The 19,791-nt window shown below is 44.3% G+C and overlaps 1 protein-coding gene across 2 annotated transcripts in view; it reads left to right on the top strand.

Annotated features, from left to right (window-relative positions):
- Nucleotides 1-9,918, top strand: part of LOC137321502 (probable G-protein coupled receptor 139) — a 40,212-nt gene extending 30,294 nt beyond the window's left edge. Inside the window, exons 2-4 of one of the 2 annotated variants that reach the window (XM_067983895.1) lie at nucleotides 1,283-1,415; nucleotides 2,906-3,046; nucleotides 8,005-9,917. In XM_067983895.1, the coding sequence (XP_067839996.1) occupies nucleotides 2,944-3,046; nucleotides 8,005-8,993 (1,092 nt within the window). In that variant the 5' untranslated portion in view covers nucleotides 1,283-1,415; nucleotides 2,906-2,943 and the 3' untranslated portion in view covers nucleotides 8,994-9,917. Of the gene's footprint in view, nucleotides 1-1,282; nucleotides 1,416-2,905; nucleotides 3,047-8,004 lie in introns of both variants that reach the window. The other variant, XM_067983897.1, reaches the window with a different exon arrangement.
- The last annotated feature ends 9,873 nt before the right edge of the window (nucleotides 9,919-19,791 follow it).

Here is a 19,791-nt window from a genome sequence, read left to right as displayed (position 1 = left end):
AAACTTTAATGTATTAACTGTGTGTGAACAGAATGCTGTTCAACTTTCCATCAGATATTTATCTCTTAATCAGACAGCGCTTCATTTACAGCAGTAAAAGCTCGACTCAGACTGAACTTTTTATAAACTAGCTTTTTTTTGTGTTTAGATTGTTTGGGGAAAATTACATCAGAACAGGCATTTCTTTTAATTATTGCCATTAATATTGTAATGTATATGCCATATTTGGATTCCGGAGATAATTACCAATGAGGAAGGCCATTCAACTGATCTTAGTTCGTCCATCCAGAGAGACCCAAATGCCACCCCCCCAAACAATTGTAGTAACCAATTGTTTTTACCTCCACGACTCTGATCAATCTTTGTGTGAAGAAGAATTTCCTGAAATCAGTCCTGAAATTACCTATTACTAGTTTGAACCTGTGTCCTCTAGTTCTGCTCCCACAATTTTAATTAAAAGTAATCTTCCAGGTCAACCTTTTCTATACCATTAACAGTCTTGTATACCTCTCCCTATAAGTCACCTCTCAGACGCCTCCTTTCTCAGGTGAAAAGCCTAAGTTGCTCAAGTCTTTCTTCATAACGCAGACCCCTGATGCTCGTGGCTTGTGTCCCTTCTCTGCGCTGCCTCCAGCGTTTTGAGTGTCTCTCTGTGTCTAGTTCTGGTTGCTAAGAAACAAGTGTTCAAGGTATAGCCTGACCAGAGCACTGCACTGATCATTTGATCATTACCCCCTCTGACTTGTATTCCATTGTTTTGACTGTGTAGTTCAACATCCTATTGGCTTTATTGATTACTGCTCTGCTTTGATTGGACTTATTCAGCCTCGAATCTATTAAGACTCCTGGGTCTCCTTCAGCTCCGTCCTTAGCTGTTTCAATAAGAACACGTGCCATCTAGTTTTCCTTCCTAAGTGTGGCACTTTATACTTTTCTACATTAAATCTGATCTGCCATCGTTCTGCACACTTATATATTTTACCCAACTCGCTCTGTAATTTCTAAGCTGCCTTATCCCATTCCACTGCTCCTCCTCCTTTTGTGTGGAATTTTGTCAAAAGCCTTTTGGAAGTTGGGATACACTACGTTATAGGGCTTCCGTAGTACACTAGGGTTGCCAGCTCGGCAAGGAGATTGGCCAGGCAGGATGTTCCCCTTCTGAATCCAAGCTGATTGCTGTTAACTAGATTATTGTTGAACAGATGATGCTCAAGCCTACGTAAATGTTTGCTTTACAAAATGTTTATCTCAAGTGTATTCTTTTTTTGTAACCTTTGTCTAGAATGGAGGCGATTGTTGTCTGGAGCTGGTCATTGTGGGCACTTGCTCATAACTTCATAAACAATGAGGTCACTTCCCTCTAACTCTTGGACTCTGCACGGGTTGAAGTCTTCCCGACAAGCTGCAGCAGATAAGTGAGCGAGTGTGTGTGTGGAGGGGAGGTTCAGCTAGACTCGCCTTACTGGTGTAGTTTACTAGTTTCTGATTGGAAAGTCCACCTGTCCCCCTCTTTCCCACTCATCGCCCTACCATTCTCCAACCTCCACCCATTCCCCTGTTCTCCCTATTCACCACCCCCCTCCCCAAGTTGTCCCTGCCTCTTCAGCATCTGCCCTCTGACCTGGGTTACCATACTGGTGTCACTAGTTCCAGAAATACAGCCACTTCCCCTAGGCTCCAGCCCTGCTCGAGCATCCTCCAGCAGACGTTGATTTTCTTCCTCCTCTTTCAGCCCCTAACTCTGCTCGGGTCTCTTACTCTGCTTACCTTCCCACTCTTCTCCCTCCCCCACCACCCCTAGCCTCTAATCAACCCTCTTCCTATCCCCTCCCCTCCCCCAAAACCCCTCCAGCCTCTAACATCCTCCAACCCCTCAAGCCCTCTAACTTGCTTTACTTTCTCTTTCCCTTCTGGCTTCTTCTGTCTTTCATCTTCACAGTCCTCCCTAAGCCCTGGTCCAACTATCCCTCGCCCTCTTTGACTGAAGACCCTACTTGGTCTTGACTCTCCATGTGCAATTCCAAAGCAGGTCGACTGATTTCGTCATTTGTTCAAGCAACGATCTTCCTTTTGAAAGAATTTATGTACTTTGTGGCAGACAATTACACATTCTAGCCACATTTTGTATGATGAAGTTTTTTTTCTTACCTGCCCTTTCATTCTTTTTGTGATTATCTTAAATGTTTGTTTCTACTGGACAGTAATGAGATAATCTATCACTATTTATCCTACTGTAACGCTTCATTACCTTCTTAACTCTAGTGAAAAATGACCTAACTTCTCAAATTTCTCTTCATAATTGTAAACTTTCACTCCTGGTAATGGTGTCAGCAGACCATGTGCTCGACCTCATGGTTCCAGGGATCAGGGCAGGCAGACAATGAACAGAGGATGGAAATACAAACAAAAAAAGTTGCTTGTAACTCTGTAACCTCCTTCAGCCCTACAACCCTCCAAGATCTCTGCATTCTCCGCTTCTCCAATTCTGGCCTTTTGCACACCCCGATTTTAATCGCTCCACCATTGGCGGCCATGCCTTCAGCCGCCTAGGCCCTAAGCTCTGGAATTCCCTCCCTAAACCTCGCCCCCTCCCTACCTCTCTCTCCTCCTTTAAGTAGCTCCTTAAAACCTTCCTCTTTGACCAAGCTTTTGGTCACCTGTCCTAATATCTCCCTATGTGGCTCGGTGTCAAATTTTGTTCGATAACTCTCCTGTGAAGTGCCTTGGACGTTTTACCTTGTTAAACGTGCTATATAAATGCAAGTTGTTGTTGTTGATTGCGTCTAAACATCCCCATAAAAAAGACACGTTTTTGATTTTCAGATGTGTGCAAGGCTCAGTTTTTGTGGGCAGTGAAATTAGAGAGTAAACACCTCACATTAATACTGGGCCATATTCTTTTCAGGGAAGGAGCACAAGAATGAACCATTCCGTTTAGTTTCCATGGAAGAAAACTGCTTGCTGGACATGGCCCATTCATTGAACAATGCATTTGCCTCTGTACAGAAAATCTATTACCCATCACTGTGTGCTATCGGAATCCCAGGTAAGCCTCACTGGTTTGTGAAGTGATAATAAATGAAGACTGACCTACAGTCATCGCAAGGGTAAAAGGTAAGGAGCAAGATTATTGGTCTGACAGGACAAAATGATGGTGGTGGGCAGAGGGGGAAGACTTGCCCTGTGGACCCTGTATAACAAAATTATAAATGCATTCTTTATAAACAGGCTTATGATTTTTGTTACTTACAAAGTACAGAGGAAATATCCCATGTCATCACTTACATCAATCCACATCTGCGGCTTGTCAACCCAACGTCCTAATATATCCAAGGTCCTCTGTATTTGGACCATTTGTATATTGGCTTTGGAAGGGGTACAGTGCAGACTCACCACAATGATACCAGGGCATGAAGGGTTAAGTTACAAGGCCAGATTGCATAAACTTGGGTTGTATTCCCTTGAGTTTAGAAGATTGAGGGGTGATCAAATCAAGGACTTTAAAATTATAAAGTAGATACAGAGAAACTATTTCCTCTGGTGAGGGAATCCAGAATAAGGGGGAACAATCTTAAAGTAATAGCTAGGCTTTTTAGGAGTGAAATCAGAAAGCACGTTTTCACACAAAGGGGAGTGGAAATGTGGAATCCTCTCCCCCAAAAGGCTGTGGATACAATTGAAATTTTCAAGTCTGAGATCGCTAAAACAAGAGGCGGCCTCTGAGCTGCAGGAAAAATTCTTCATTTCTTTCAAATTTCAGCTGGTGTTCTTGGGATCTGCACACTGGCGAAGGTCTGAGCGCACCCCTCCCTCCCTTCCTCCCACCCACCCACCCACCCCCAACAATCGGGGGTGTCCTCCCACAATCAGGAAATATCCAAGTTCTGTTTGTATTTTTCGTCAAATAACTTCAATAGATTTTTCAGGCATGACCTCCTTCCCATGTATCCATGTTGACACCCTCTTATTATTCTGTTAATCTGTATAGTGATGCATAAGGCAAGCACAGCTGCGTGGGATAGGCCGGATGGACCAGTAGGTCTGATCCCGTCTGTCATTTTCGTATTATTTCTTCAGGTGCTTCATTTATTTCCTGCTTCAGGATTTCCTTTAATGCCAGATTCAGCAATCTGTAGGCCCCAGGAGTATCTTTGTGCCCTTTTTTTATAAACTGGTGTTACACTGACCCTTTTCCACCCACTCCTGTTTCCCTGCCAGGATGCAGCGGAAACGAGTGTTGCTAGGCAACCTGACTATGGGGGCCACGTCAGGGCCAAGCTTGGTTTTACTCTCCACCATGGATCCATATAGTGTTCAGGAAGAAGAATCCTGGCTGAGTCTTCCCATCTCTGGCGCAGGATCGTACAGCCAGTTGTAGCCGCCAGACTGCTGTCGTAGCCGAGATTACAGCACTTACCCTGGGTCCTTCCTATTCTACATCGTAGAATCATACAGCACAGCTTCTTCGACAGCACCTCCCAAACCCGCAACCTCTACCACCTAGAAGGACAAGAGCAGCAGGCACACGGGAACAACACCACCTGCACGTTCCCCTTCAAGTCACACACCATCCCGACTTGGAAATATATCGCCGTATCTTCATTGTCGCTGGGTCAAAATCCTGGAACTCCCTTCCTAACAGCACTGTGGGAGAACCGTCACCACACGGACTGCAGCGGTTCAAGAAGGCGGCTCACCACCACCTTCTCAAGGGCAATTAGGGATGGGCAATAAATGCTGGCCTTGCCAGCGACGCCCACATCCCATGAACGAATAAAAAAAAAGAAAGAGGACTGTGTCGGCTCTTTGAAAAAACTATCCAATTAGTCCCAATCCGCCCCCTCATCTTTCCCCATACCCCAGCAAATTTTTCAAGTTTTTACCCATTTGCCTTTTGAAAGTTACTATTGAATCTGCTCCTACCACCCTTTCAGGCAGTGCATTCCAGATATGTAGTGCTTTTACCCACTGAGCCATCACAGGAAAAGTTGGCTAAGAGTTGACAACTGAAAAACAGCCCTGAGTACAGGCCTATGACTAGAGCCACTAGTTTACATTGACTAAATAAGTTAAGTTCAGTTTTGATTCCATGGGATTTCAGCATTTCCACCAGTATTGCCGGGTGGCATTCCACAATCCAGTTTATATTTTTTCTCTGAAAACTGAAACTCGGTGCATGTGAAAATAGATTGTTACACTGAGAGTGCAGTGGGACCACAAGCTTGTCGTAACTGAACCTGAAGGCATCGATAGATTTTTGGACACCAAGGGATTTGGGGATAGAGCGGGAAAATGGAGTTGAGGTCGAAGATCAGCTATGATCTTATTGAATGGCAGAGCAGGCTCGAGGGGCCGTGTGGCCTACTCCTGCTCCTATTTCTTATGTTCTTATAGAATCATAGAATCATTACAGGGCAGAAGGAGGCCATTCAGCCCATCGAACCTGTGCTGGCTCGTTGTAAGAGCTATTCAATTAGTCCTATTCCCCCGCTTTTTCCCCGTAGCCCTGCAAATATTTTCCCTTCAAGTATTATCCAGTTCCTTTTTGAAAGCCACGATTGAATCTGCTTCCACCACCCTTTCAGGCAGCGCGTTCCAAATCATAACCACTTGCTGCGTAAAAAAGTTTTTCCTCTTGTCGCCTTTGGTTCTTTTGCCAATCACCTTAAATCTGTATCCTCTGGTTCTCGACCCTTCCACCAGTGGGAACGTTTTCTCTTTATTTACTTTATCTGAACCCTTCATAATTTTGAACACTTCTATCAAATCTTCCCTTAACCTTCTCTGTTCTAAGGAGAACAACCCCAGCTTCTCCAGTCTATCCACGTAACTAAAGTCCCTCGTCCCTGGAATCATTCCAGTAAATCTCTTCTGCATCCTCTCTAAGGCCTTCACATCTTTCCTAAAGTGCGGTGCCCAGAATTGGACACAATACTCCAGTTGTGGCCAAACCAGTGTTTTATAAAGGTTCAACCCAATGTTCACACCCAATATTCCATCGCTTATATTACAGAGAAAGACTGAAGTACACAAAGCTCTCATTTTTTTTTTGCAGTAGTGGGTAAACTAAAAATGAAAATGGGAAAGCAATCAGACTGAGGTACTGTGCTGTCAGCAAATGAAAGTGAATGAGAAATAATGGGTTAAGTGTTAATTTAAGCAAATGTGCCATTCTTTTGAAGGTCAGGGATACTGACACACTAATGCATTAAAGTAACTATTCATAAGTTCAACTATTTTATTTGGCCTTTTGTACTTTGGCTTGAAACAATTGCAACAAAAATTCTTTTGTAACAAAGACTAACATCACACCAAATAAGATAAATTAAACATTCAGCTGGTGAGAACGAGACTCAGAGCCACGAGCCTTCTTCATTTCCAGCGCAGTTGTTAAGGTGGAATGTGTTAAGAGGGGTTATTCACTGTGGCCCTGTGTGTGTCCCTTAACCCTCACCCCCCAGAAATTTTTGGTATTGTCAACTCACTCAACATTGGCCCCAGCATTCATTCCATAAAGTTCATCATTCTTGGATTTAAAAATAGGAATTACTTCAGTAAACTTTATTATGGCGTGACAAATGTATATAATTCACTGCTTCGATTAGTCAACAGCTCCATTATCATTGCATCATGCGACTACCAGGATGGACCTTGGTCTTTTATCGTCTAGCACTGTTCCTATGTAACAGTGAGAACACAATAGCTAAAACCTGTATTATCTAAGCTTCAGCAGAACCATAGGCTGCTTCTCCAAACCATGAGAATTATAAAACAAACTCAAGTAAAATCAGATATATTTTCTTGTTGAAATACAAAAACAAGGAGCGAATCCCTGCCAGTGTAGAAAGATCCCACTGCCTTTCCATTATCCTTGCCGTGCTCCTTTCCCACTCTGATGTGGCAGCACCCACGGACTCCATTCTGCGTGTTGCAATGACACGAATGGACTGACGGCAGAAGGGGAAATGTAGTTTAAGGGCTGGTTCGCTCTCCTGGGATGGTTCCACCCAACTTTAACCACCGTCTAGCGCTGCTGTGTGTGCCTGCACTTACGCACTGGGTTGGGTGCCTCGCACTTGCTGACAAGCATTGGGGGGGGGGGGGCCACCTGAACAAGCAGCCACGCGGACACAGAGGAGCTTTGCCCAGCAACGGTGTGAGGCACCTCGGGAAGTCTAAATCATGCGCTGATTTTGTTAGTCAGCGAAAGCAGACACTTCTAATGCAACACTGACCGTTGGCGTGATTGTTCTTAAATCTGATTAGAATTCTGACTCCATGCCAAAGTACATTCGTTTAAGTCTGAAATTCTGGATTTTGGATCCTAATTTGGATGCGGAGGCGCTAATTGTATTAGGAACACGCATTAGGGTGAGTATAAATAGATATAATTGAAAGCTGCATAGAACACTGGATCTTGAGCTGCTGGAGCCAAGGAAATGTCACACAACGAAGAGCTTTCCCATAAAGAATTCAGGAGAAACTTCTTTAGAGAATGGTAAGAATGTGGAAGGAGTAGTTGAGGCAAATAGCTTAGATGCATCTTAAGGGGAAGCTAGATAAGCACATGAAGGAGAAAGGAATAGAAAGGTATCCTGATAGGGTTAGATGAAGTAGGAGTGGGAGGAGGCTCGTGTGGGGCATAAACACCGGCATGGACCAGTTGGGCCAATTGGCCTGTTTCTGAGCTGCAAATTCTATGTAAGGGGAGTAATGTGGGATTTCAAGTAAGATAGATATTCTGCACTTTCACTATATCACCTTGTGGAGGTCGGAGAGAAACGTTGCTGAAACTTCCCTCAGGAGATTAAATAAGTTGAGTACTGTACGTGATGTGGAAGGAGCAGGTATGATTGGTTGACTGGCCTTTTCTTCCTCTCTGCTTTCTTACGTTTTTTCATAGTTGTCCCATTGTCAGAACTCATGTTGTTCCTGTATTGCTGCAAATGAGATGTCTAATGGTTTGTTCTCTCTCTCTCTCTCTCTCTCTCTCTCTCTCTCCAGCAAATCTTTTGACAGTGTACACCATCCACTGCAGAAAATGTGGCATGTCCAAGATTGCAAGACTCTATCTGATTTCCCTGGCAATCGCGGACACATTGTGCTTGTTCTGGGGTGGACTGATTGACCTGAGCTTGGTTTGGTTGGACCCTAGCCCTTTCTGGAACAGCTCCCCATGGTGTGGTCTAGTTACAGTCCTGGAGTATGGCTCTATATTCAGCTCCATTTGGATTGTGATTGTTTTTACCTTGGAGCGTTATTTGGTGCTAAGGAGCACCCAAGCCAGACAGCACTGCTCTCAGACTAAGGTTACCATCAGAATCATCCTGAGCGTCATCCTGGTCTCACATCTGGTTGCTCTTCCTACCTATTGGATCCACAGCTCAGAGTTACGGAATTTCACCCTGCACAACAAGACCCTGAGGTTGCCTGTCTGTGATTACAATGATCGTTTCTATTCCACAGCGGTGGTTTGGTTTCATACGTTCATCTCGGGTGGCATACCCTACATCCTCATCATCCTCTTCAACTGCCTGATTAGCCAGCAACTCTATGCCGCCACCAGGATGTTCACTCAAGAGCAGCTGAAGTCGATAAGCGGCATCACCGTGAGAGGCCTGGCGAAGAAGTCCATCCTGATCCTCTTCGCTGTCTCTTTCACCTTTGTCTTCCTGTCCCTCCCTCGCTTTGTCACCTACTGCATCCTGAGGACGGCCTACAATACACCAAAGCACGACAGAAACGACTACAGCCAACCCATCAATCTGTTTGCAGACATCGCTATTATGCTGCAGTGGTTAAACTTTGCCATCAATTTCCTCCTCTACTGCGCTGTCAGCAAACATTTTCGCAAGGAATTCTTTCTGGTCCTGACCTGCAGAAGGGGGGATTCCAAGACCCCTATTTCACACACACCCTTGAAAGTCTACAGTGTTCTGACTCCCGCAGTGCATCAGCCTGAAGTATCAGCGATGATATTAGACCAACTTTAATAGTACATCACTGGCTTCACTCCTTCACTTCCTGAGTTACAGGGCTTGATTGTGTCAGACCTGAATTGAAGCTTGAGCAGGGATTCAGTTTTCTAGATCTCCTAAGACCCTGGACCCCAGTTGTAAATGTGGTGCAGCTACACTATTAGTTATGAAAAACAACTGTAGATCTATTGTGTGTATGACTTAAAACCAGAGTAACACTAAGGCGGCATACAAAATCCCGCAATTCCTTCTTCTGTGTGTATATTTACATGCACGATTGCACTAAATGCTTTCTTGTGCTTCCATGACTGAGTGAACAGCAGCCAACACTCATTTTATTGAAAATAAAAATCAAAAGAACTGCAGATGCTGGACATCTGAAGTAAAAACAAATAATGCTGGAATCAGTCAGCGTGTCTGGAGAGAAGAGCTAAGTTAGCATTTCAGGTATTGTAAGATGGCGGCTTATTTATCTGAAAGTTTAACTCATCAGTTCTCGCCCCTAATGCTGACTGACCTGCCGGGAGATTCCAGCATTTTTCATTTTTTATTTACTATTTTTTTTATAACTTCTTTCTCTCAATAGAACGAGGCTGACAGGTTTATTGCTGAAAGTACTTTTAAATTATTGAGATCATTAGTTTTCACTAGAATAGATGGTCAGCAGCAGAAAGTCCGACAGCGCACTAAGACGAGGACAGCGGTCATCTGACCTTTGAACCCCACCGTGGAGAAGTTGTCTGAAATGTTGTGCATATGGTTAAGAAAGGAATGATCAGAATTCAGGCTGTCAAGTGGTGCTGCCACAAATGGGTCTGGCAGATATAGGGGCTATACATGGCTAATCACATTAAAGGCATTAAACAGATGACCGTGTCTAACTGTAGCTCTATGTCCAAGAAGGAATCGTCAATTGGAGAACACATTAACTCACTTTTTCTATGGTGTTCCTCACATCAGAAAGAGCTCTCAACTCTTAGAGTTATATACAGCACGGATAGAGGCCCTTCGGCCCATCGTGTCCTTGGTGTTCATTTCTCCCTTCTCAGAGCAGAAGGGAGAAATGAACACCAAGTACAGGAGAAGAACAGTTTCAGATTTCAGAAGGCAGGCAGGGGAGGAGGTACAGTGGGGGGTTTTTGGGGGGAGGGAGTCCCATAAGGCAAGGGGATGTATGGTGGCTGAAAAAGAGGCCACTGGGTTAGGGCTAAGGGTCCTGCGACAAAGAGGTGTGAGAACAAGGAGTAAAAGATCCCATGGCACTATTTGGAAAAAGAGCAGGGGAGTTCTCCCAGTGTCCTGGCCAACATTTCTCCTTCAAACAACCCCCCTAATATAAATTCTCTTATCGTCAGAGGAGCAAAGGAACATTGGACTGAAGGAGTTCTCCAAGGTGGGGTGGAGCGAGGCCTTGAAGGCATTTTGAAATTGATTAACATGGGCACTGTAATGGCTATTATTGCATGTGCCATGTACTACTTTTAGATCCCCTTGTCCAATTTTCAAATCTCCAATACTGGTATCAAGGAGTCAACATGAAGAGAGAGCTTGTGCACTCATGCTATTCAGATTCCACTTTTCCTTCATTATATATGGTTTCTAAATGTGATAGGAAATGGCACTTACTAAATATGTTAGTGGCATTTAGCAACAGAACATCAGGGGCTCAATTTTCAAACGGAGCTGGGAAGGGGGCGGGGGGTCAATTTGAGGTCGGCAAGCCCATTAGTACGGGTTTCCCGGACATCCTTACAATTTTGACGTAAGGACTTGTTTTCTTTTGTTTCCCGTTTGACTGACCAGCTGATTGACAGGCTGGTGTCAGTCGGACGTGAGACCAGCCAGGGAGAGGATGTGTTCAGGTAAGTCTGCAGGTAAGTCTTTGCATTGGATGGGGGGGGACATGGGGGCAGGGGTGAGCAAGGGGCACGGGTGGGCATAGGTGGGCACGGGGCTCGCGAATCATGGGAGATGGGATTGGGGGTCAGTCACGGGGGTCCACGATCATTGAGGGGGCGGGTTGGGGGTTGGAGGATCAGGTTCGGAGGGGGAGGTAGGCTTGTTGGGCCTGGGGGAAGCACTCCTGCTCCTCTGGGCCCACAAGCTGTGCCTTTCTCGGCACCTACCTGTTAGTCTTGGGCCTTCTTGCCTCCTTTCACGAGGCGTAAAACGGAAGGCCCGGGGATCCTGGCCCCCCGGGGGTTGAAATCGGGAAGTAGTTAAAAATAGAGGCCTGAAGCCTCCTTGACCGGTTTTAAGGCCCGACTCGCCCCCTGGGAGCGGGTTGGCCACCCACCCCAGTGAAAACTGGAAATAGGCGGGTCTGAAATGGAGGCAATTTTCAATGCCCCCCTGCCCCCAACCCACCCGTTTTTTTTTAGAGCCCCAAGTGTCAGCCTTGGCTCAGTGGTAGCACTCTCACCTCTGACTCAGAAGGTTGTGGGTTCAAGCCCTACTCCAGAGACCTGAGCACATAATATCAGCCGATACTCCAGAGCAGTACTGAGGGAGAGCTGCACTGTCTGAGATGACGTCTTTCAGATGTTGTGCCATCTGCCCTCAAAGATGGACATAAAAGATCCCATGGCACTATTTGAAAACAAGCAGGGGAGTTCTCCCAGTGTCCTGGCCAACATTTATCCGTCAAACAATGCCACTAAAACAAATTCTCTTGTTGTTTTCCTCTGCTGTTTGTGGAACCTTGCTTTGCACAAATTGACTGCTGTATTTGCCTACATTCCAATAGTGACTACACTTCAAAAGTTTTGGCTGTGAAGTTCTTTGGAACCGTGAAGGGTGCTATAAAAATACTAATTCTTTTTTCACGGCACCAATCGTTTTAATTATATTGACATTCTCTTTGATCATATCTACAGCGGTCAATTGGAATGTCAGCCGTCCATCAGACTCTTATGTTTAGATCTAATGCTGACTGCAAGTCCACATTGACACAATACTGGTGTTATGCAACATGCTGTATCTAACCACACTGTCCTCTTGTGCATATAATATTCCCCTGGTCAGTGTTCTATCAGCACACACTCTACAGAAAATACCAAGATAGCACCCACATAGACCATGCAGCCAACATACATGATGCTGGAACATTGACTCACCAGCCATGCAAAGCATCATGGCAATGCCACAGGGGAAACCCCAAGAGCTCTGCAGATCCTGAGGGAAAGGGATGCTAATGTCTGGAGTATGAAAGAGTTCTGATATTAAGACCAAGTGAATGTTAAGTCTCGGTAACAGCAGGAATTACGCCTGTAGCTACATGGTAGAGTTAAAAAGAAAAACTACCAACGCTGAAAATCTGAAAGGGCTGGAAATGTACAGCAGGTCAGGCAGCATCTGAAAGGTAAAGATAAGTTCACATTTCAGGATTGATCCTTCATCGAAACACAATGAAACACTAACCAATTGCTGATCTACTGCTTGTGCAATTCCACCATTTTTGTTTTTTTTATTTGTAATTGTATGCTGTGTTATGGTCATTATGGCCCTCATTAAAGTGCCAAGTAGTTTTAAATTAGATTGCCAAGCTATTAACTCCTTGCATTTGCAACACAGGGAAAGTGCAAACTTCTGTTAAATCCAATTGTTTTCTGATAAAACAAAACTGAATCCCACCAAGGAACGAGCCATTAAGCCTGTAGTACCAAATGTAGAATCCTCTGATTGTGCCTTCCTTGCCTGTATATGATGTGTTTTAAAGTAACTATGCGCTGTACCAGGGAGAAATGGGATACAGGTTTGATCTCTCACTCGGCTCAGTTCTTCACCTCAGCCGCTGCTGTGGGAAGGCACTGAGGAGAGGCACTGGGAAATGGAAATGTCAGACTTGTGCAATTAGTGTCTCTTTTAAGGTTATGTGCTAAAAGGGATGTCCCCCTGGGAGGGAGGTAGTTCCCATATAAAGTGCCCCTCTCCACCAAAATGACTAAGGCCACTGAGATTTGATAAGTGATCTTTCAACTGAGGAAGATCAGCGAGCAACTGTGAGATAACTGCTGTGTTAAGTCTCCGAATAATAAAAGCCCCACTCAAACGGCACACACTACAAGCATCCTTCCCACTCCTGGCAATGAGAATCTCAGCACCAGCTGGTTTTGAGCTGGGTTCAACACCTCAGTATCACCTACATGTCTGGCTGCTGGAAGAACCTTAAGCAGTAATTAAAATGAATTATGGAACAGGTTTCACCCATGTATTGTGTTGATTCTGTTGGCACTACAGGCATGTTGCAAACAAATGCAATACCGCTAAGGTCCTGCTGGTAGTGCTGTTGAGCTGCTAGAAATTATTGGTCTTAGCAGCCCTGTCGTCAGTAACAGCGAATCAAATCGGATGTGTTTTAGATCCCATTCAATTAAACATTCCCAGCATCTTCAGGAGAATTTTGTAAATACAATTGTGCAACTTTCAGTCTGTAAAGCAGTGGTTCCCTACATTACATTACATTAATTAATGGTGGGAAACATGGAGATGGCAAAAATGCTGAACAAATATTTTGTTTCAGTCTTTACGGTAGAGGACACTAAGAATATCCCAACACTGGACAAACAGGGGACTCTATGGGGGGAGGAGCTAAATACGATTAAAATCACTCAGGAGATGGTACTCAGTAAATTAATGGGACTCAAGGCGGATAAATCCCCTGGACCTGATGGCTTCCATCCTAGGGTCTTGAGGGAAGTGGCAGTGGGGATTGTGGATGTTTTGGTGATAGTTTTCCAAAATTCCCTGGACTCAGGAGAGGTCCCGGCAGATTGGAAAACTGCTAATGTAACACTGTTATTTAAAAAGGGTAGTAGGCAGAAGGCTGGAAATTATAGGCCAGTTAGCTTAACATCTGTGGTGGGTAAAATTTTGGAGTCAATTATTAAGGAGACAGTAACGGAACATTTAGATGAGCATAATTTAATAGGACAAAGTCAGCATGGCTTTATGAAGGGGAAGTCATGTCTGACAAATTTGCTTGAGTTCTTTGAGGATATAACGTACAGGGTGGATAAAGGGGAACCAGTGGACATAGTGTATTTAGACTTCCAGAAGGCATTCGACAAGGTGCCACATAAAAGATTATTACTTAAGATAAAAAATCACGGGATTGGGGGTAATATTCTGGCATGGGTGGAGGATTGGTTATCGAACAGGAAGCAGAGAGTTGGGATAAATGGTTCATTGTCGGACTGGTAACCAGTAGCCAGTGGTGTTCCACAGGGGTCGGTGCTGGGTCCCCAACTCTTTACAATCTATATTAACGATTTGGAGGAGGGGACCGAGTGCAACATATCAAAATTTGCAGATGATACAAAGATGGGAGGGAAAGTAGAGAGTGAGGAGGACATAAAAAACCTGCAAGGGGATATAGACAGGCTGGGTGAGTGGGCGGAGATTTGGCAGATGCAATATAATATTGGAAAATGTGAGGTTATGCACTTTGGCAGGAAAAATCAGAGAGCAAGTTATTTTCTTAATGGCGAGAGACTGGAAAGTACTGCAGTACAAAGGGATCTGGGGGTCCTAGTGCAAGAAAATCAAAAAGTTGGTATGCAGGTGCAGCAGGTGATCAAGAAAGCCAACGGAATGTTGGCTTTTATTGCTAGGGGGATAGAATATAAAAACAGGGCGGTATTGCTGCAGTTATATAAGGTATTGGTGAGACCGCACCTGGAATACTGCATACAGTTTTGGTCTCCATACTTAAGAAAAGACATACTTGCTCTCGAGGCAGTGCAAAGAAGGTTTACTCGGTTAATCCCAGGGATGAGGGGGCGGACATATGAGGAGAGGTTGAGTAGATTGGGACTCTACTCATTGGAGTTCAGAAGAATGAGAGGCGATCTTATTGAAACATATAAGATTGTGAAGGGGCTTGATCGGGTGGATGCAGTAAGGATGTTCCCAAAGATGGGTGAAACTAGAACTAGGGGGCATAATCTTAGAATAAGGGGCTGCTCTTTCAAAACTGAGATGAGGAGAAACTTCTTCACTCAGAGGGTGGTAGGTCTGTGGAATTTGCTGCCCCAGGAAGCTGTGGAAGCTACATCATTAGATAAATTTAAAACAGAAATAGACAGTTTTCTAGAAGTAAAGGGAATTAGGGGTTATGGGGAGCGGGCAGGAAATTGGACATGAAGCTGAGTTCGGATCGGTCAATGCCCTGTGGGTGGCGCAGAGGGCCCAGGGGCTGTGTGGCCGGGTCCTGCTCCTACTTCTTGTGTTCTTTAGATTTGTGGTTGGGATCAGATCAGCCATGATCTTATTGAATGGCGGAGCAGGCTCGAGGGGCCGATTGGCCTACTCCTGCTCCAATTTCTTATGTTCTTATGTTCTTATTACAACAGTGACTACACTTCAAAAGTACTTAATTGGCTGTAAAGCGTTTTGTGACGTCCTTAGTGGTGATAGGTGCTATATAAATGCAAGTTCCTTCCTTCCTTTAGACCTGCAGTCTTGGTGGTGGTGGTGAACTTTAGTCATGCTACCAATCCACTTAAACCTTGTCACTCAAAGATACCCAGTCCCTCACGCTGCACAGAGATTGTTACCTTGAGTACAGTACTTACCACTGCCTCATTCCTGACGGCCTGGTAAACTTATTTTACTCAGAGCCCCTCCCTCCTCCACCCATCTTTTCACTTTACAGATCCTGACTGACCTGCTGCATCCTTCCAACACAATTTTTTTAAAACTTGAAATATTCCCAGTCTGTATGGTTTAGTTATTCACTGGATAATGATACTTTATGTGAGTATTTTGAGACATGATGTGGTAAGTGTAGCACGTTTGGGAGGAAGGGGTGACTTTGGACCTATGGTTCCCAAAGCTCTCCACCACTGGGATTTTCCTCGCCTCGTGTCTGGGTCTGTTGTAGACTGATTGATAGCGATTGATTGCCATGATTAGTCAACAACTCCATTATCGTTGCATCATGCGACTATCAGGATGGCAGAAGGTGAACTAGATGGACCTTGGTCTAACAATCCCTATGATCCTATAAACTTGCTCATTATCGAGGGAACTCCAAAATTCTGCCTTTTGATTTTGAGGGATGTACTGACTCCACGGTGTCTTTCTGTGGATCGTTTTCACACACGGAGGTTTTTTTTTTTACAAACTTCACTGCCATGGTACTGTTACCATGGACTGTTCTCTTTCAAATTAATATTCAACAGCTTGTTGAAATAGCAGTTGTACAAATCAGTATCCCAAAGGCTGCAGTTTCAAGCAACTTCATGATTCCAGGTAGAGCAAGAGAAAGCCATATAAGAAAGATTCGCTCTGAGGTTCTGCCTCATGGGCCTAGTGAATGGAACACTTGCAACTAGTTTATAAAAGAGCTGATTCTGTGATCACAGCAGAGAGCAGCTATTGCAAGGAAATGCCTCGGTAAATTGCAGATACACAGGCCGTGATTTTCTGTTCATTAATGCATCCGATCATGGAACCAACCCTATACTGTGCTGGCTGCAAGTGCCATGCTTTTGTGTCAACATATACCCTTGTAAGTTGCTATGGCAAAATTTCCTATTTAATTTTGCAGCATCAATTGTCAGGATGTAATTCCAAATCTGGCCACGGGATGGTAGTGTGGAGCAGCGTTTGAAATTTCCTCTCTAATTGCTCGCTTTGCCCACTGGGTGACAACTGTGCAGCTTTTGAAAATGTTCTGAAACTTCAGCCACCTTTCTTACAACAACCGCGCCTGTTCCCCGCACCGCCTCCCCCCACCTGAATTTTGCGTGTTTATTTCCTTGTTTATCCGGAGTTTAAACCCCAATTTTCTGCTCTAAACCCAGTTATCAGAGCATCTGGGAACCCCCCCCTCCCCCCCCCCGCCCTCGCCATGCCAATTTGCAGGTTTTCCTCCAACAATAGGCTGCACTTTTTGCCTGTTTTTGGGACCTTGTTCTCCACTTATCAGCCGTTTAATGTCTAACTGTTGACCTCAAGCATATTACTTTGGGCCTTGTGCCCTCCCCCATATCATCCCGTGACCTCTGGTCCAATGACCCCCCGATCCAACTACCATCCTTGAACCTTGACCCTACCGTAATTTATGGCCCCTTGATCTTTGCCCCCACTCTGATGTTGACCACCCATGAACCATCCTCATCACCCCCTTCCAACCTACCCTACTTATCTGTGCCTCTCCTCTGCCTGGGAGCTTTCCTGCCAGTGGCCCTTCTTTGAATTGCCTCAGCCACTGCTGACCATTAAAACACAGGCTTGCTTAGGATGACTTAAACTCATTAAAGTATACAAACATATAACATTAACTGTGCAAGTGCCATAGCAAACAAAAAGGATCTTTTTAATCTAAGGGCTGTTTTAGGTTTTTTTTTAAATTTACCTATAGTTGGCAAATATACAATAATTTCTCATACTCCAAGAACAATAAATAGGTGGTGAAACCAATGAAAGTCAGTAATGGCCACGGGGGCAAGAAGCTGCAGTGGCAAAGATAAGGAGCAAGTGTTCATTCACAGGTGCCCACTGCTCCATTAAAGTTACACATTTGTTATTCTGCCCACTGCTCCATTAAAGTTATCGATTTGTTATTCTGCCCACTGCTCCATTAAAGTTATCGATTTGTTATTCTGCCCACTGCTCCGTTAAAGTTATCGATTTGTTATTCTGCCCACTGCTCTGTTAAAGTTACACATTTGTTATTCTGCCCACTGCTCCGTTAAGTTATACACATGTTATTCTGCCCACTGCTCCGTTAAGTGATTTGTTAGTGGGCCTATTGTACTAGGAATTTATTAATTCTCTGGTGCCCGTTGCTTCATTAATTTATTGATTTGTTGGTATGGCTGTTGCTGCATTAATTCATTGGTGTCTGCTACTCCATTTGTTGCTGTTCCTGCTGCTCCCATTAATTTATTAATTTGTTGGCGTGCCCTCTGGTTTATGAATTTACTAATTCACTACTACCCACTTCTCCATTTAATTCACTGGTGCCTGCTTCTGGTATTAACTTATTCATTGATTGGTGTGCCTTGCTGTCTTTATTAGTTGATTGGCGCCAGTTGCTTTATGAATTTATTGATTCAGTTGTTCCCTGTATTCCATTGATTTTTTTTTATTCATTAATGCAGTAATATCCATCAGTATCCTTTTTGTTGCTGCCTCACAACTCACTGGCATGTGGTTTGTGTTGGTCTGTGTGCGTTTAGTCTTCCCGTTGTGATTGTATGGTGACAAAAAAGCAATAAAACATTTTATTCCAATTTTAAGTTTGTTCTGCTATTTTTTTTGAAGCTCCACGTTATTTGTGTGGCAGCTTTTCTTGTCCACCATTTTAAGATGTATTGTCATGATATTCTTAAAGAACATCAACATAAAACTTTTCAGCACTGTTCCGTCGTTGACTCCCCGTCTGCAACACCAAGGGAAATCGATTGCCGTATAGAAAGATGATGGCCCAGAATTTGCTGGAGGGGAGCATCTTGTGGCATATCCCCAATATTCCTCTTCCCTCATCCTTCAGCTCGAAAAATTTTTGGGCTGCGAGTTTCTGGAAGTGCGAGCTGATAACGGCACGGCAAGACCAATGGGGCATCTGGTACCTGGGTGAACAATGGGACCAACAGTCTATCTCCTTAACCGATTAGATTTAATAATTGGGAAAGAATCAGAGGAACGACGAAGAAGGGGGGGATGAATGCAATGGAAATCAGGTCCAGAAAGAGAAATGAAGAGAAGGAAAGAAAGATTAGATTAAGAGAGAGAAAAAAAGACAGAGGAAAAGTAAGAATTTTTTTTTAAAATTTTACATTTTAAATATCTCTAACAACAATTTACTACCTGTAGGAATGAGTCCCCACAGTTTAAATTGACCCCTTTCTGGGTTGGAGAGGTTGATTGGCTTTGCAGGAACATAAATCTCCTAATTTAAAAAGGTACTTACGCTGTTAAGTTCCAGCCCTAACTTTCTGCGGTGAGTTTAATTGGCAATTAACGTGCAAATGCAGCAATTTCATGAAACTCACGGGGAGGTTGAGGGCGAGCTGCCTTTTTCGTGAGGCCAACAGTGGAGTGGCGCAAATCGTCCAGTAACTTGTGGAGATTGGCAATTCACAGGATATCTCTTCCTCACCACAAGTTGCTGGATGATTTACACATTAATAACGGTGAGCACCATTAAACTCGCCGTTTTATTTTGGCAGCAAAATCTGGGCCAATAATCTGATAGACCTTTATATTATTGTACATTAAATGTAGTCGGATAGGTTGCTATTTTTATAATAGTCACGTTTGCCACTCGAGGGTGCGCCAGAAGAGTCTGATCTTGATTTTGTTGAACACTGACTTCATGTATAATCAATTACTTTGAAGTGCGGTGACTCTTGCGATGTAGGAAAATTAGGGCTGCCAACCCTCCAGGATTGCCCGGGAATCTCCCGGAATGGAGTGTGGATCTCCCGAGCACTGCTGTTACCGGCCCAGGTGATCTCCACGCTTTAAATTTCCCAGTGCAGTTGTGTTCCGGCCTCTCCCTCCCCCCCCCCCCCCCCCCACCCCACCCCACCCCTGCTCTGTGACATGTTTCTGAGAGATGTGATAGGGCCAATCAATGCAAGTATTTCCTTTCCCTTTTTTTTGATGTGCTCCTGAAACTTTGGTAGGAAGAATAGAAAAGCAGAATATTTTTTAAAAGGTGAGACACGAAGTAATGGTGGTAGTCAGAGAGATTTGGCTGTCCTCGTACATGAATCACAGAAAGTTGACATGCAGGTACAGCAAGTTATTAGGAAGGTAATTGGTATGTTGGCCTTTATTGCAAGGGGGTTGGAGTACA

This window comes from Heptranchias perlo, chromosome 5 (assembly GCF_035084215.1).
Source record: "Heptranchias perlo isolate sHepPer1 chromosome 5, sHepPer1.hap1, whole genome shotgun sequence".
Lineage (NCBI taxonomy): Eukaryota > Metazoa > Chordata > Chondrichthyes > Hexanchiformes > Hexanchidae > Heptranchias > Heptranchias perlo.
Note: the sequence above shows the minus strand (reverse complement) of the source record. Positions and strands in the feature narration are given on the sequence as shown.